Raw genomic sequence first — 17,670 nt, 5'->3', positions numbered from 1 at the left:
TTTTCCTTCTCCAGGGGATCTTCAAAACCCAGGGACTGAACCCAGGTCTCCCGTATCACAGGCGGATTCTTTACCAGCTGAGCCACAAAGGAAGCCCAAGAATATTGGAGTGGGTACCCTATCCATTCAGCGGATCTTCCCCACCCAGGAATCAAATCAGGCTGTCCTGCATTATATGAAGCATATTTGACATTTCTGAATATGCTAATCTCAGGAATGGAAAGAGAAGAATAATCACAAGTCTTTCTTGCAGAGGTTTTTGGGTCTGTAGGTTTTTTTTTTTAATGAAAATTCTAGGAAACGAGGTTTTCAGGGTGGCATATACAAATTAGAAGAAAAATAGTATCATCTTTTGGGAAAATTCCATCCACCAAAATATTATTTTACTTAATGAAATTAAGCATTATTAGTTAAATGACACTGGAAGACCAATTAACTGTGAATGTTATTTCTGTCTTAGTTCTTACTAATTGGACAAGGAAGAAACCTGGAACTTTTTTGTAGAACTCTTGTGTAGGATTTTTTTTCTTGTTGTGCTCTCTCTTATTTTATTATTACATAGACTATTTATAATTATTAAAGAAATTTAGAAAATATAGATGAGAAAAAGTCACCCTTTAGAGCATCACTTTGTAATAGTGTCTGCTAAATGTTTCCATGAACATATATAAAGTCTGTTTCTGTATAATGTTGACTGTGACCCTGACAGGGCTAAGCAGTGCATAACTGTGTAATGGAATGAGTTACATACTGCCCTGACAGGCAGGCTTGTCAGCAGTAGAATAGGGACAACCATCACCTGGCCTGCATCTCCTGATTGTGAAGATCCCTTACAACAGTGTGTTTCTCCAAGGACAGCCTCAGTGGCTAGGAGTTCTACCAACAGGCACTGATTCGGACTTCCAGCCCTGAAGGGACCAGGGAACACAGTAGGTATAGCAACTCCAAAAGGGCAATGGTGTGAAGAGCCTCTGTCCAGGAGCTATGGCCTGCAGCAACAAAGCTGGATGGGAGTTGTGATAATAACCCGGTCTCCCTCTCTTTTATCCTTTATCTCCAACAAGCTCCAACAAGGAATCCTATTGATCCAGTTCTTGTGGGTCAGTTTCCCTGAACTAGGAGTAGGGTGAAGAACAGTTGAGAATTGGCATGGAGAAACAGATGGAAAACAAACAACAAAACGCGTTTATCAGATTTAACCTTTATCAGATTTAACCTTTAATCGCTCTTTTTATCTTGCCTCTCGGGAATCTGTAGATTTCTTAGGCCTTGTTTTCATAAATCCTCTCCGCCACTTAATATTTACCAAAACTGCCTTAGTTGAGAGTCTATTTGCTTCTCGGGCAAAACCAGGGTGAACCTTGAGAATAATAGTAATTCCCCTGTTATGTACTGAATTGTGTGCCTCCAAACTCAGGTTGAAGCCCTGATCCCCAGTGTGACCATATTTGGAGACAGGACTTTTAAGGAGGTAATTGAGGTTAAATGAGGTCATAAGGATGGGCCCTAATCTAATAGAGCTGGTGTCCTTAGAAGAAGGGGAAGGGACATCAGGAGTGAACATGCTTATGTATGTGTGTATGGGTGCACAAGCAAAAGGCCACATGAGGACACAGTGGGAAGGTGTTCTCTACAAACCAGGGAGAGAGGCCTGAGGAGAAACCAAACCGGCTGACACCTTGATCTTGGATTTCCAGTCTTTATTTCAGAGCTGTGAAATAAATTTCTGTTAAGCCACCTAGTTTGTGGCATTTTGATATGGCAGCCCTAATGTACTACTGTTTTTAAAATCTTTTACTGAGCACCTTATATTCTAGTTCTTTATGTACATCATCTACTATTAAACTTTCTCAATCCTAGAAAGTAGGTATTCTTCAATTCTCACAGACAAGAAAGCTGGAGTTCAGAGAGGTTAGCCACTTGTCCATGGCCACAAAATAATAAGTACTCGGGGTTTATTATAGAAACTTTTGTCTCTTTGGGTCTAAAGCCATCACACTGTTCTGGTAGCACATGAGAAAGGAATATCGTTACTAAGGCTCTGCTCTGGATGTGTTCAGTTAGGGAAAATTATTTTCTGTTTCTGCAGCACCCTTAGGCTTCTCTTTTCACATTTCTTGGACTTCAGTTATATGCCAAACTGATGACTCTCAACTCTGTAGCTTTAGCTTACTCCTTCCTCTAGTTTCAGACTATCTCTTCCTACTATCTCAGGGATACCTCGCCAGGATATCCTATTGACATCTTAACTCAGTAAAAAAGAACCAAAAGGGACCTCCCTGGTGGTCCAGTGGTTAAGAATTCACCTTGCAATGCAGGGGGATGTGGGTTTGATCCCTGGTTGGGGAGCTACGATCCCACATGCCAGAGCAACTAAGTCTTCGAGTCACAACTAGAGCGTCCAAGTGCTGCAATAAAAGATCTCACAGGATGTGATGAAAATCCCATAGTGCTGTAACTAAGAACTCATACAACTAAATACATAATTTTTCTAAAAAAGAGCCAGAAGGTTGAAACACTTGCAATATCCTAGACTCCTTCATCATCTTATCAAATTGGTTCAGTTGGTCACTCAAATCTGCTGTTTTTATCTAATTGTTTCTCAAACACATCATTTGACTCTAGCTGCCCCTGTAACTCAGTTCCTGGATTACCTGCAGTAACCTCCTAAACTGGTTTCACTGCCTTTCATCCTCCTTCCTTTTACCTCTGGGCTTTTTCTAAAGACACTTGTGACCACAAAATTGTCCTGCAGTGACTACTCCATTACCTTCATGTCAAAATACAAACTACTTAGCTAGTCATCATCTGACCTTCACCTTACTCTTCAATTTAATCACCCCAGCTACAACCAACAGTAAACCACTTGATTTGTCACCTAGCCTAACAGTTAAAAGAACATACTAGTGTTAGGAGCTTCCTTGGTGGCTTGGCAGTAAAGAATCCACCTACAGTGCAGGAGCCACAGGAGACCTGGGTTCAATCACTGGGTGGAGAAGATCCCCAGGAGGAGGGCATGGCAACCCACTCCAGTATTCTTGCCCAGAGAATCCTCATGGACAGAGGAGCCTGGCAGGCTACAGTGCACGGGGTCACAAAGAGTCACACAGGACTGAATCGACTGAGCATGCACACAAGCTCTGGTATTTGACTGCCTTAAGTTGAATGCTGTCTTGACGTCACACAAGCTGTGTGAACTTTGGAAAATTAAGGTTGTTGTGTGGATTAAATGAGCTAACATACTCAAAGAGCTTGTATGTTGTTTGGCACATACTTTATTAGCTATTATTATTAGCAGCAGCATTCTCAACTATGCATTTGCATTGAAACTTTCTCAGGGTGGACTACCCTGGTATCTGGCTATGCCCTTCTCTATCAAGATTCGGTTCGGGGGCCACATCTAGTAGCAAACTTGCCTTGCCCCTTTCCACTGTTTCCTTTGCAAGCTTCTTTGTTACTGTAACTGCATCTATCACCAGGTTATGAGCTCCTAAAGTAGAGTGGTATGCTGCAGAAGACTGGAGAGAACCCCGGACTGCAAGGAGATCAAACCAGATGTTACTCGCTCAGTATGTTACTGATGTTACTCAGTTGTTACCAGATGTTACTCAGTCTGACTCTTTATGACCCCCATGGACTGTAGCCTGCCAGGCTCCTCTGTCCATGGGATTCTCCAGGCAAGAATACTGGAGTGGGTTCACATTTCCTTCTCCAGGGGATCGTCCCAACCCAGGGATCGAACCCGGGTCTCCCACATTGCGGGTAGATTCTTTACCATCTGAGCCACCTAGGGAAGCCCATCCTAAAGGACTGAGTGAGTGAAAGTCGCTCAGTCGTGTCCGACTGTTTGCGACCCCATGGACTGTAGCCCACCAGGCTCTCCTCTGTCCAGGAAGTCAACCCTAAATATTCATTAGAAGGGTTGATGCTGAGGCTGAAGTTCCAAAACTCTGGTCACCTGATGCCAAGAGCTTGCTCAGTGGTAAAGACCCTAATGCTGGGAAAGACAGGGCAAAAGAAGCAGGTGGCAGAGGACGACATGGGTTAGACAGTATCACTGACTCGGTGGACATGAATTTGCACAAACTCCGAGACAGCAGAGGACAAGCCTTGTAGGCTACACAGTCCATGGGGTAGCAAAAAATCAGAAAAGGACTTAGCAACCGAACAACTGAGGCACAAGTTCCATGTTCTAAGGCAGAAGTGAAAGGTGCATCATATCTTCTGGATGAGGTGTACCCAGAGAAAGCCCGAGTGTACCGAAAATTCGTTAACACATGTTCCTAAAGTCCATGCTGGAGACGGTGAAGGACAAGGAGGCCTGGCGCGCTGCAGTCCATGGGGTCGCCACAATGTCTTTTATCTAATGCGGCGGTTTGTCCCCAGTGTGAGACAGAACTACACTTAGTATTTCCGGAGGGAACGTAAGACCTAAGGCAGCGGCCAAGAACCCCGGAGGCGGGGGGCGGGTTATTTTCTCATTTTCTCACCCCTCGGTAAAAACCCGAGGAAACTCTTCAGTTGAAAAAAAAAAAAAAAAGCCCAGGTCTCGGCATCGCGAAGAAAGACGTGAATTTGAGGCGCAATGTGCGCCTGCGCAAGCGACCACTCGTCGTCCGCGCCTGCGCTGCTCCAGCCAATGAGGGAGTCCTCAGCCGAAGGCGGGACCACAAGTAGCGCCTTAGGATTGGGCAGCGGGAGCCCAAACTGAAGGAGCGGAAATAACGCCAGCGTGCGCAAGCGCAGGCGGCTGTGCCGCGCGGTGGCTGCCGGGTGCCGCGGGCCGGCCTGTCCCTCGCCTCCCCCCTCCCCCCGGCCCCGCCCCCTCGGCCGCTCCGCTCCCTGGCGTGACTCGGCACTGAGAGAGCGCTGCGGGGAGAAGACGCCGCGGCCACCGCCTCCTAAATCCAGGCCTGGGCCTTCCCGCGCCTCCCGCCACTTCCTCCCCCGGGACCGCTCCTCCGTCAGGTTTGAAGCCGGCGGCGTCGCTGCCGCCCTGCCCAGGCTCTCCGAGAATGGTGGGCGTGAAGCCGGTCGGGAGTGACCCGGATTTCCAGCCGGAGCTGAGCGGCGCGGGCTCCAGACTCGCCGTGGTCAAGTTCACCATGCGGGGGTGAGGCCGGGCCCGAGCCCGGGGCTGGGGGTAGGGGGCGCCGCGGCCGTCCGCTCGGTCACCTCCCGGCTCCTCCCGGCCCCTCCCGCCTTGCCGTCTCCTTCCGCCCCCGGAAGTGTCCGGCCCCGGCCCCAGGCCGCTGCCCCGTGAGGCCTCAGCCCCTGGGTGTGAAGCCCCTGCTCGTGGCCCCGGGGGGCGGCTCCGGCGGGCTCGCAGGCCTGGCGGGCCGCGTCTCCCGGCCCGCTCCTTTGGACGAGCTCTGCGCTCGCGGGCGGCCTGGCTCTTTTCCTTCTTGTCTAAGGGCGTCTTCCTGCAGCGGCCCGTGGCTCTGGTCCGTCCCCTTCTTTCCCGGGGTCTAGCTGTCAACTTGTATCTTAGGGACCCCCCCCCCCCCACCCGGATTTAACTTAGCGAACGGTTTGTCTTCACCACCTGCAGGTCTGGGAAACGTGAAGGAAGATTTCAGCTATGCAACTAATCCGCCTAGAGCTTAGACCTGAGTCTCAGCTAATATATTTTAAATTAAGATGTTGGGTCAGGATACTTTTTTACTTTTGTTAAGGGCTTTGTTGCTCCTTTGGTTAGTCTTCTTAGGCTGCCTTGTGTAAGCAATTGCGTCTGATCAGGGCAATTATAGTACATATATATATATATTACAGGTAGACAGGTGTCCGCACATCTGGCTTTGACCGAATAGACTCCATTTTTGACTTGGTGATTTAAAAGGAGAGGGAACTTGAAAGGTGTTATCTGGCTTTCGTAAATCTCGACATAATTCATAGGTTGCAGAGCCGGTGGAGCTTCCATGTTGGGGTTGTGGTGTGTTTCTGTGTGAGAGTGCCGCGTTGGAAGTGGATATTCAGAACCAAGGTTTCAGCAAGTTTGTGTTTTTACTGACCTCCCCATGCATATGTCAGTGCCCACCCAAATAGAAGGATTAGAAGTGTCCACTTTGCTTACCTTGACCACCCTGGTGGTTATTTACACTATAACTTGGAGAAATCTCCTACAAGTATCACTGTTTACGTAACACATTTTATGTCCAAGATCCGGTGGAGGAGGAAATGGCACCAGCTCCAGTGTCCTTCCCGGGGAAATCCCATGGACAGAGGAGCCTGGCAGGCTACAGTCCATGGAGTAGCAAGAGAATCGGGCACGACTTAGCGACTAAACAACAACAGCAAACTATATAAACGTAAGGCGGTGTTTTGACTCTCAGAGCAAAAAGTGCTTCAGACCTGTTGAACATGATTCAATAAATGTTGAATATCTAAACGGTAGCATTAGGATTAGATTCATTTTAAGGGGTGGAGGGAAGTAGATAGAGATGAAAACAAGTTAAGAGTTATTTTCGGACCAATCTCTTATATGGAATCAGAAAGGGGCAGTGCATTAGATTTTAAAGTGGGTTGTCCCAGTTTTGTTGGTTTTACAGTGACAGTATTCTTCATATGAGGAAATACCTATAGATTTGTTAAGTCCTAGGCCAAAGTTGGGGAAAAGAAGAGATGATTTTAACTGCAGATCTCATTTTTAGCTCTGTTTTCTAACTCTCCTCAGTGAGAGGGTCTGCCCTTTGGCGCCTCTATGATACACTCTCTCCTTTTCTCCTACTGTAGCAGGATGAGAGATGACAGAATCATACATAATTTATTTGAAGTGAGAAAAGTTACTATCATCCCACTTTAGGCCCAGAACATAGTTTGCTCAAGCACCTATTTCTTAATTTCCTTTCCATTCCTATTTTAAGCCATATTCCTTATTCTCAGTTTCCATGCTTTATCTATCCTATTAATTTTACTATGCAGATTGTTGCTCTCCTGTTTAAGAATCTCCGTGTCTCTCCAACACTATTTTTCATTTTTTTAAAATTGTTATATGTAACATAAATTTGCCCCTTTAGCCTTTTTAAAATGTACAATCCAGTGGCATTAGGTACATCCACAGTGTTGTACCACCATTACCCCTATCTCCTAGAAATTTTTCATCATCTAAGACTGCAACTGTGCAGGCTTAAACAGAAATTCCCATGCCTTCTCTGCAGCGCCTCCAGCCCCTGGTGACCTCTTCTACTTTCTATCTCTGTCAAGCTGCCTATTCTTGATAACTCATTTAACTAGAAATTTATATATGTCTTTTTGTTTATGGCTTATTTTAGCATGCTGTCAAGGTTCATACATGTTATAGCATGTGTCCTGTTTTCCTTCCTTTTTCTGTTGTAGGTATATACCACGTATTGTTTATTCATCTGTTGATGAATGGTTGATGAACATTTGGATGCTTCCATCTTTTGGCTATTATAAATAACACTGCTGTGAACATTAGTGTGCAGGGATCTCTGTTAGTCCCTGCTCTCAGTTCTTTTGGGTTATACCTGTGAGCAGAATTGCTAGATTATAATGTAATTCTGTGTATAACGTTTTGAGAAACCACCAAAGTATTTTCCACAGTGACTGAACAAGTTTGCATTTCCACAAGCCCCACAGGAGAGTTCCAATTTCTCTACGTATCAACTTTTTAAAATATTTTAATAGCCATGTTAGATGGGTGTGAAGTGGTTTCTGGTGGTTTTGATTTGCATTTCCTTGATAACTGATCATGTTGAACATCTTTTCACAAGCTTATTAACCGTATGTCTTCTGTGGAGAAATGTCTGTTGGGGTTCTTTGCCCATTTTGAACTGGGTTATTTGTTTTTTTTGTTATTGTTGTGGATTTGTGGGAGTTCTTTATATATTGGAGATCTTAACCCTTTTTCAGATGCATCATTTGCAGATATTTTCTCCCATTGGTTGCCTTTTCATTTTTTTTAATAGTGTCCTTTGACGCACAAGAGTTGGAAAATTTTGCTGAAGCTCAGCTTATGTGTGGTGTTTTTCTTCTGTTGTTTGTGCTTTTGGTGTCATATCCCAGAAGTCATTGCCAAATCCAGTATCATGGATATTCCTCCCTGTTTTCATCAAAAAAATTTCTAGTTTTAGCTTTTTCTAGTTTTAGGTGTGTGATCTATTTGTAATTAACTTTTGTATTTGGTTTAAAGTAAGGTTCCAACTTCATTCTCCTGCATGTGGCTTTCCAGCTTTCCCAATACCATTTATTGGAAAAACTGTCTTTAACCCACTGAATGGCACCCTTCTCTAGTATTTTTTTAAGCAACTAAAATAGCCATCACTTCTTAATACATTTAAGTTAGTCGGTATAAGGGACTTACTTAAGCACTTGTTGACTCCTGCGGTCCTCAAAATAATCTGGTATTATCTCCGTTTTATAAACTAAAAGAAAGTTGAGTCACAAAGAGATCTTATTTAAGATATCTTGTTTAAGGTCCCATTGTTGAATGCACTGTTTGGATTGTAAAGTGCTCTCCTGTTCTTTCCAGCCTAAGCAGAAGGGCGATGCAAGTTCACCTCTGCATTGCGTGGCGCCTGATATTTTTCAGTAAATGCTGCCTTGAATAAGCTCCGCCTGCAAAACTCTCTGATGGAGGACAATTCGGCTCACATTCTAATATTCATTTACCTACCTGTAAAGTGGGAATAATAACATGTAGCCCAATCATACTGTTCAGAGGATGGAATTATGTATGTGGATTATATACTGTGATAACTTGTTTTTGTAACTGGTATCTCCAAACTGTTACTTCTTAAATATACCCAGATACACTTAAGTGGTCATAAACAGTTGTTATCACTGATTAACACCAAGTTTAAAAGGATGTATGTTTTCTTTGCCATAAACTCAGCAATGTGATTTTTATCATGAATTCATGAGTGTACAACTTTTATAGATATGTTTATCATATATTCAGTTTTCTTCAAGCAGGTCTTACTTTGTAGTTAGGTGTTATTGCTACTGCCTCAGAAGAATGTCTGAGAATAGCTTCCCTAGTGGCTCAGACGGTAAAGAATCTGCCTGCAGTGCAGGAGACCCAGGTTCAATCCCTGGGTTGGGAAGATCCCCTGGAGAAGGGAATGACAACCCACTGCAGTATTCTTGCCTGGAGAATCCCCATGGACAGAGGAGCCTGGCGGGCTGCAGTCCATGGGGTCACAGAGAGTCGGACAAGACTGAGCAACTAACAACACCAACAAAGAAGAATGTCAGTGTGTATTAGGATAGTGAGATACAATGACTATGGTAGTTTGTCCCAATAATACATTATATAATAGTACTAACTGTGTATTGTGAAATTGCTGTGGACAGAAGGTACTTTACCATAATACAGGCCCAACAGTCCATAAGGACCAAGCAGGTAATATTAGGGGGTGATGTCGGTGGCAGAAAGATAACTAGGGCTTGGTCAGGCCCTAGAGATTGTATAGAGATTTATTTTTTAAATAAACATTTGTATTGAAGTATAGCAGGCATGCAGAAAATATGCACAAACCATTTAGGTGTATGGTTTGATAAGTTTTCGAAATGGTTGCACCTGTTTAACCAATACCCAGTCAGGAATACTAGCATTGCACAATCCCTCACTATCCCCCCAACCCCGTCTTCCTGCAGGCTCCTGTCACTCTTGAATTCTGACACTGTAAAGATGATATCATGAAGTATATAATCTGTCTGGTTGCCTTTCAAGAGTGTATAAATAGTTTTAATCTTGGTGGTTAATTTAGAAATAACAACCAAAACAAAGCAAAAAGCAGTGTGGGCCACGGTTTTGGAATAGTTGAGTTGGGTTTTGTGATCGGATTTCAGCACTGTACTTCATTGTTCTTGTCTTTAAAATGAGGAATTGTGAAGCCTAAATGAATTTAAAGGTTTTATAAATTACATAACATACGATACACGCTTAGTGAACACTAGCAGCTCTGTGTCCCTAATAGGACCAGTTATGACTATGCTTGTCCATTAGTAAATATAATACATCTAGAAACAACCTATTCTACAGGCATGCCTCTGAGAAAGTAGGCTTTTAAAATACATCTTCAGAAAGCATGTACATTTTCCATGCTGAGTGTGTTTGTACACATTACTGCTTGATGTAGAGAACTGACTACTTTAGCAAATGGGAAAGAATAGCAAGTTCTTGAAATAGAATCTGTTTGTATTATAACTAAATACAAATCTTATTAAGAAGAACCTAGCATGTTTTCAAAGAAAATTGATGTTGGATTGGCTTCAGGAGTTAACTGTTCTAGTTGTGGCCCTGCCATTAACTAAAGTGTCTGATCTTGATTAAGTCATTTAACATTTCTGGCGTCTGGTGGTGGTGGTGGTTTAGTTGCTAAGTTGTATCCGACTCTTTGCGACCCCATGGACTGTAACTGGAGTTACAGTAACTGTAACTGCAACCCCATAACTGCAGGCTTCTCTGTCCATGGGATTCTCCAGGCAAGAATTCTGGATTTGATTCTCATTTCCTTCTCCTTTCTGGCATTTGTCTTTTATCAAATAATTGTGTTCTGTTAGGTCAGTTTTAAAGTTTCAGCTTTGTGGGTTTAGTTCTTACATTCTGGATCTAACAGGTAAGCTTTCCATCAAAGAGTTCAGAGATGGAAAAATAACTTTTTTTTTCTTTTTTTAAACCTCTGGACTGGATGGTCCCTGGTCTCTTACAGGTTCAAAGGTACTGAGGTTATCTAATATCTAAGGGCTTCGAATTAAGGGCTTTGCAAAGTCGAAAAAGTACAGTCCTGAAATTTAGGCATGTTTGAGGGCATAATGTTCTAGAAGTAGGAAAGGTCCTTGAGGAATCTAGTCCCTTCCTGTCTTCCAGAGAAATCAAATGATTTGTTTGTGGCTCAGCTAATTTTGGAAGTTAAAGTTTGCTTTTAGATGCTAGTGGTAAGTAAGGACCTTATTGAAATAGCAAGTAATTTCACCTGAGTGATTATAATGTGAAAGTATGCTGCTGTATATTTCTGTGTTCTGTGACTTATTTTGGTTTTTGACTAACATTCCAACTTCTGACGGCTAACTAAATTAAACAGAGGATCGAGATAAGGTTAAATTTTGAAAGGGAACATTTATTTTCAAGACAGTCATTATTTTGCAGTTTGTTTAGCTTCAGGTTACTCATACATGATTGATGAGTGTAGTGATGATGTCCATGCCACGGCAGAGGTTTTGTTGGTTAATATTCTAATATTTTTCTTAGGTAGTGAAGGGCAGGAATAGGAATAGAGCCTGTAATAGGAAGGAGAAAAGCCCTCAGCCAGAGGCAGGCTCCCTTTCAGAATCTGTTTCAGAGAGTCTAAATTAATAAAGTTAAACCGGAGCCTCAGCTCCCAGCCCTGGTTCCCCGGCGGGCGGCATTTTCGTTCTGGGCTTCCTCCTGCCCCCGCCTGGCCGGCCGCCCTGCTGGCTCCGAGCTTCCCATGCGTCTGGGGTCTCTCAGCACCTGTGATACAGCAAGCGCTTCCATTTGATTGTTTCTGTACCATTTAACCGTCCCTGAGGAGGCCTCTAGGTCTGAGGCTCCTGCCTGTCTGTCCAGGTATTGCCTGTGTGCCAGTTACTATTTTTCTTAGAAATACTTTTACAGTGTTGCATGGGTTTAGATGACTTACACCAATCTTATTTTTTCCATAAGCCTTCTTATCTTGAGTACATGCTTTTGCAGGAAAGTTTTTTCGGAAATGAGAAAATCTGATATTGTGTGGATACCAGGTATATTCTGTGATATAGCATGATACTTGTGCTTCTCCTGTGACTACTGTTTAAATGCAGCTAACATTTAATCATCATCTATCAATTTATTTACTATCGTAAAAGGAAAATAGCTATCATATAAGCCAAAGAATACAGGAGTATAGGTAGTTTTGAAAGTCTCCCCTAAAGTTGCTCTTTCTTTTCCAATCCCATTTTTCAGAAGTAATAGTTTATTGTGTGACACACCTAAGTTGTAAGTATGTATTTGTTTACATATATAACATGTAAATACATGTATAAAGGCGTGTGTTTAATGTGGTCATGGAGAACATATTTTTGTGAGACTTAAGTTTTCTTTTGAACAGTACAGATTATCCTTATCCCCTGGTGTGATAATTTTTGTTGTTCAAGTATAGTTGATAAACGGTATTATATAAGTTACAATGTACCATACCGTAATTCACAGTTTTTAAAGGTCACACTGCATTTATAGTTACTACAAAATACTGGCTCTGATTCCTTGTGTTGTGCCATATATCGTAACTTATTTTATCTATTATAATTTAAAAAAATATTTTTCTATTGATTGCCATTTAGATTATTTCCATCTTTAAAAAACTATTTCAGATGTTTCATTGAACTTCCTTATACATATTATTGTGAAATTGAGTGTTAAGATAGGATTGACTTTTAGGAGTAAGGTCGTTGAATCTTGGATTGTGGTCATTTAAAGTTGGTAGATAATGACCAAATGGCCCTTCAAAAAGGATCTACCAGTGTGTACTCCCATCCATAGTGTTTAAGACTGATTAAAAGCCAGTAGTATTTTGCTAACCTAAAGATAGATTTCATCGACTGTAAATGTTCGTTCCTTTAAAATTTAGTCTCAGGGCCTAAAATTGTTGCATCCAAAAAATTTATTTTCAGAAGCATCAAGTTTAATATTTAAGAAATTAATAGTTATTTTCTTGTTGCTGTGAGTCTTAAAGATGGTAAAAGATGAAAATGCTGATTAAAATATTAAGAATGGAAAGAGAATCACAACTTGAGTTTGAACATTTGTGAATTTGAACATCTTGTGCTTTAGAATCTGCTTTTCCTTGTGTTTTTGTCTGTTAAAGCCAAGATTTTTCTTAATTTTAACTTTTTGGAACTTTCTTTGAAATATACATAGTACACAAGGATAAATGTACAGTTCAGAGAATTTTCACAAACTGAATACACATGCATATTTATTTACCTTTTGGACAAATGGAACATTACTAACCTCTTAAAATCTCTCTCATGCCCTTATCCTGTCACTGACAACAGTGACTTGTTTTGATTTATAATACCATTGGTTTATTTTACCTGTACTTGAACTGTACATAAGTGGAATAATAGACTGTAGTTATTTTCTCAGTGTTATTTGTGAGGTTCATTTATGTTTTGGCATGAGGTTTTACGTCAGTCATTTTCATTGTTAGGTAGTATTCCAGTGCGTGAATAACTTCAGTTAGTTTACTCATTCTGTTGTTGAGAGGAACTTAGGTGGTATCCAGTTTTCGGCTGTTGGAAATGTTGCTTCTACCAATATTGTTTCATAGGCCCTAAGGCAAACATACGTAGATATTTCTGTTTTCTATACCCTAGACGTGGTCATTGGTAGGCATAAATCTTACTTTAACAGATAGCTTCAGTTTCTTTTCTTACCCCGTAAAGTGGTTATACTCATTTGCACTGTCACTAACAGGTCATTTGCTCCAAGTTCTTGACAGTACTTCCTTCTTTATTGTTTTAACTATTTTAGTGGGAGTAGTTTTTGCACATCCCCCGTTTCCTTAGTGACTGAGGAAGTCTTTTTCTATTTATTGACTGCTTGGGTAACCTCATTTGTCCTATGCGAGAGAACCCTTTTTTTTCTTTTGGATAACAGTCTTTTTATTGATTTATAGGTGCTTTTTTACATATTAGAGGTATAAGTCATATGTTTGATATGTTTTACACATTTTTTTTTTTACCAGTCTGTGGTTTGTCTTTTCACCCTTTAAATGCTATCTTGATGAACAAAACTTAACTATCATATTTTCTAGCTTATCAAGTATATCCCCAAATATCAGTTCTTCCCTTTTCTCTTTAATGCTTTCAGTATTTTAAGAAATAAATTTTTGCTTACTCAAGGTTTTCAAAGTATTCTCTGTATTTTTTTACCCTGACACCATTGTTTTACTGTTCACATTTAGATCTGTAATCCATCTGGAATTGGTTTTTGTGTACATTGTGAGTTAGGAGTCATTTTTTACCCCCAGGTGGATATCCATTTTTACTCAGCAATGCTTATTGAAAGACTATCCTTTCTCCACTGTACTACTGTGTCAACTTTTTCAAAAGTTAGGTTACTGTGTATGGGATGGGTCTACTTTTGAACCTTTTTTTAAAGTTGGTGAGATTGTTTATGCTTTATACTCTTAATTTATAATAAAACTTTTTGGTAGTTTTTAATATCTGGTAACATAATTCCTTCACGTTTGAACCCCAGACTGCCTGGACTATCCTTGATATTTCCCTATAAATTTTAGAATTTAAAGTTGTTAATTTCTCCAAGAAAACCTGTTAGAATTTTGCATTGACTTTAAATAACAAATTGAGGAGACTGGACATCTTGAGAGTATTGAGTTTTCCAATTCATAAGTGTAGTATAGTCCTATATTTATTTAGCCCTTTAATTTCTTTCAGTGAGAAGAAAGCTGGAATATAACAGTATTAGACTTAAAGACTTAATATAAATCTAGTCATTAAGGTAGTGTGATACTATTGTAAGCATATCTAAATAATACAATGGAAAGAGAAAGTCTAAAGGAAAGATGATCAGAACTTTTTAATTTTATGTATTAATTGACGAAATCTTTAGAGTGTAAATTAGTACAATCTTTGGTGTTATCTTACAAAGTGTCTCTTACCTTTTTCACAGGTGCGGACCGTGTTTAAGGATTGCCCCAGCATTCAGTTCTATGAGTAATAAGTATCCACAGGCAGTTTTCTTGGAAGTAGATGTACATCAGTGTCAGGTAAGGCAAGAGGGCCCTTTTGAAATTTTTTGAAAATTTACAAATTGTCTTGAAATTCACATTAATATCATCCTTTATTTATCTCTTTGTGTACTGAGTACTTGTTTATTTGGAGGTAGGATGATATCTATCTTGCAGTGGTGAATACAAGTGTTGTTAAGGCTGTATTAGTAAAAGTAGTCTGATATTAATTGCTTCTGGGTTTGTTTATATTAATATTTTATTGATATGAAACTAATAGTATGTGGTAAACTTACTAGGTCACTTGGCTGTTCTGTTTTACATTCCTTTATTTTCTTGCAAATCTGGAACTGTATCTATACTATTGACACATTGGTTGGTTAAAAAGCCATGGGAGAGAATTCTTGGTTATAGTTTGATTTGAATTGATCATTTTATGACCTTAGCTCCAAAGCTGCATACTCAGCAGAAAGTTTAAAACATTGATTGCTGCTGATCAAGCCACAGGTAGGTAGATTGCCCTGGTTACTTAGCTGGCATGGCCGTGTGACAGTTCTGCGTTTGCATATGTGTAAGTATGAAAGAGTGGTTATGCCAAAAAAGTTTTTGAAGGCTTCTTGCAACACAGAAGACTACAAAAGTGTAATCTTGACTGAGGAACAGCTCTGTAGTTTTCTTTTTTTTTTCCATTGAAGTTTTTGCCTTTGATACATTTCTGGGTTGAAAAAAAAAATCTTAGAATGTTACATAGTTTGTAGGTAAGCAGTTTGGGGATTTGGTGCAAACTCTGTTACATGTTCATTGATTAGTACTTTCGGTCACATTCTGCTGGACAGCACCTCTGGCCTTATATCAGTATTCGATGTCTCTCATCTGGGTGTTGTCTTCTGAAGCTGTGTCGTCCTGTATGGTAACCACATGTAGTTGGTTGAAATGAGCACTTGAAATATGACAAGTCCAAATTGAGTTGTGCTGTGAATGTAAAATGCATATAGGATTTTGAAGATTTGGTATGAACGAAAAAAATGTAAAATATGTCATTAACTTTTATATCAACTATATGTTTAAAAGTGCATATCTGGATTTACTAAAACAGGTTGCTAAAATGAATTTCACTTGTTTCTCTTTACTTTTTTGTCTGTGGGTTCTAGAAAATTTTTAACATGTATAGCTCACATTTGTATCTTACATTTCTTTTGAATGGCACTGTCAGTCTTTCCTTTTTTCCCACTTACGAGGCTTAGAGAAGACATCTCTGTAAACTTTATGCTTTTTTTTAAATAGTCATAGCTCTTCCTGGTGTTAGAATATGCAAGAGGACATATTTATTTTACTTGTTTTCTTTATACTTCTCATGAGGAACTTAAACCATAAAGCAGTGGTTAACTAATTTTCATTTGGTGGCTGGTTTTATAATATCATGGAGTTGGAGTAGAATTTGAAAAGATACCAGTTGCAGTGTTTTTGATGGGAGACCAGAAGTCATTTCTTTAAGAGTAAAACTAGGTGACGATGTTTCTTGGACAGACGGGCTGCTGTTTTTTCACATGTGTACTTTTTACTAGTAGCAGGGTTTGTGTTGACAAATCTCAATACCCTTCTGGGTTTCTCCATTTGAGAAATAGTCTGTGCTTATAAGAGAGAAGTATCTGGTTTTGTAAAGTGCAGTTTCTGTACTGGAAACTGATTGTTCTGCTGAATGAATGAATGAAGCATTTAACACTAAAACAAAAATACAGGGCTATTCTTCATTGTGGACATACAGGTAATATAGTTGTGACCTTTAAGAATAGGCTTGCTTTTTCTTAAGTAACAGTTAGGAGTAAGTTATTTTACATGTTTTTAGTTCATGTTTGTGATATTTAACTTCCATACAGATGCATAGTGAATATTCCCAGTAGTTTAAGATTAGTTTTAATTCGTAATGCTATCTAACTTGACAATTCTAGGGAACAGCTGCCACCAACAATATATCAGCAACACCTACATTTCTGTTTTTTCGAAACAAAGTGAGAATTGATCAGTATCAAGGAGCCGATGCTGTGGGACTAGAGGAAAAAATCAAGCAGCACTTAGAGAACGACCCTGGGAGCAACGAGGACACCGATATTCCGAAAGGCTATGTATGTGGTCTTAGAAGTGAAATGATGTTACTTGCATTTGTCATTATTTGGTTGAAATGAAATTTACTCTTTGCATGTTTTGTCTTTTGCTAGTTAAGAATACTTTCCAATAAGAACTTTGAAAATGAATTCAGTAGCTGAGTGTTGGGTTTTGTCTGTGTAATATGTATTATAACCTTACGTGCATGTGTGCTAAGTCACTTCAGTCGTGTCCGACTCTTTGTGACCCTATGGACCGTAGCCCATCAGGCTCCTCTGTCCTTGGGATTCCCCAGGCAAGAGTACTGGAGTGAGTTGCTATTCCCTTCTCCAGGGGATCTTCGTGACCCAGGGTTTGAACCTCTGTCTTTTGCATCTCTTGCATTAACAGGCAGGTTCTTTACCACTAGCGCCACCTGGGAAGCCCATTATAACCTTAAGTCCCCATCATAAACTCTTTTTCCAAAATTTGTTCTCCTAATTTTATTTTAAAAAATTAGTAAATCCTGCATACCAAAAGATATATGTGTATATATTTTTTAATTTTGCTTGTTATAAAGTTAATGTATTGGCAGATTAAAAATGAATTTTTAAAAGTTAAGTGTTACCTCGAATTAAAGCTACTATATGAAAGCATGTATATGAAATGTATTAAAACAGATCTGTTACAGGGCTGCCAGTCTTTCTGTAAGGCTCTTAAATTCATGTTGAATCAGGAGACTTTGTAGTCAAGTAAATAATGAGCAGTTCTTTTTATATGTGTGAGTGGCAGGGTTGTGTCTTCAAAAAACACTTTTAACATATGGTAGCTGCATTAATTACTTCAAGTTAAGGAATTTTAATAATTAATA

At 40.2% G+C, this 17,670-nt stretch overlaps 1 protein-coding gene across 5 annotated transcripts in view; it reads left to right on the top strand.

Moving 5' to 3' along the window:
• The first annotated feature begins 4,748 nt into the window (after positions 1 to 4,748).
• The window catches only part of TXNL1 (thioredoxin like 1), a 30,483-nt gene continuing 17,561 nt past the window's right edge, over positions 4,749 to 17,670 (top strand). For all 5 annotated transcript variants that reach the window (XM_043888986.1, XM_043888983.1, XM_043888985.1 and 2 more), the window contains exons 1-3: positions 4,749 to 5,113; positions 14,660 to 14,756; positions 16,667 to 16,840. In XM_043888986.1, coding sequence (XP_043744921.1) covers positions 5,016 to 5,113; positions 14,660 to 14,756; positions 16,667 to 16,840 — 369 coding nt within the window. In that variant the 5' untranslated portion in view covers positions 4,749 to 5,015. The remainder of the gene's footprint in view (positions 5,114 to 14,659; positions 14,757 to 16,666; positions 16,841 to 17,670) is intronic.

The sequence above is a fragment of the Cervus elaphus genome, chromosome 27 (genome assembly GCF_910594005.1).
Source record: "Cervus elaphus chromosome 27, mCerEla1.1, whole genome shotgun sequence".
Taxonomy (NCBI): Eukaryota; Metazoa; Chordata; class Mammalia; order Artiodactyla; family Cervidae; genus Cervus; species Cervus elaphus.
This window is presented reverse-complemented; position numbering and strand designations above follow the sequence as displayed.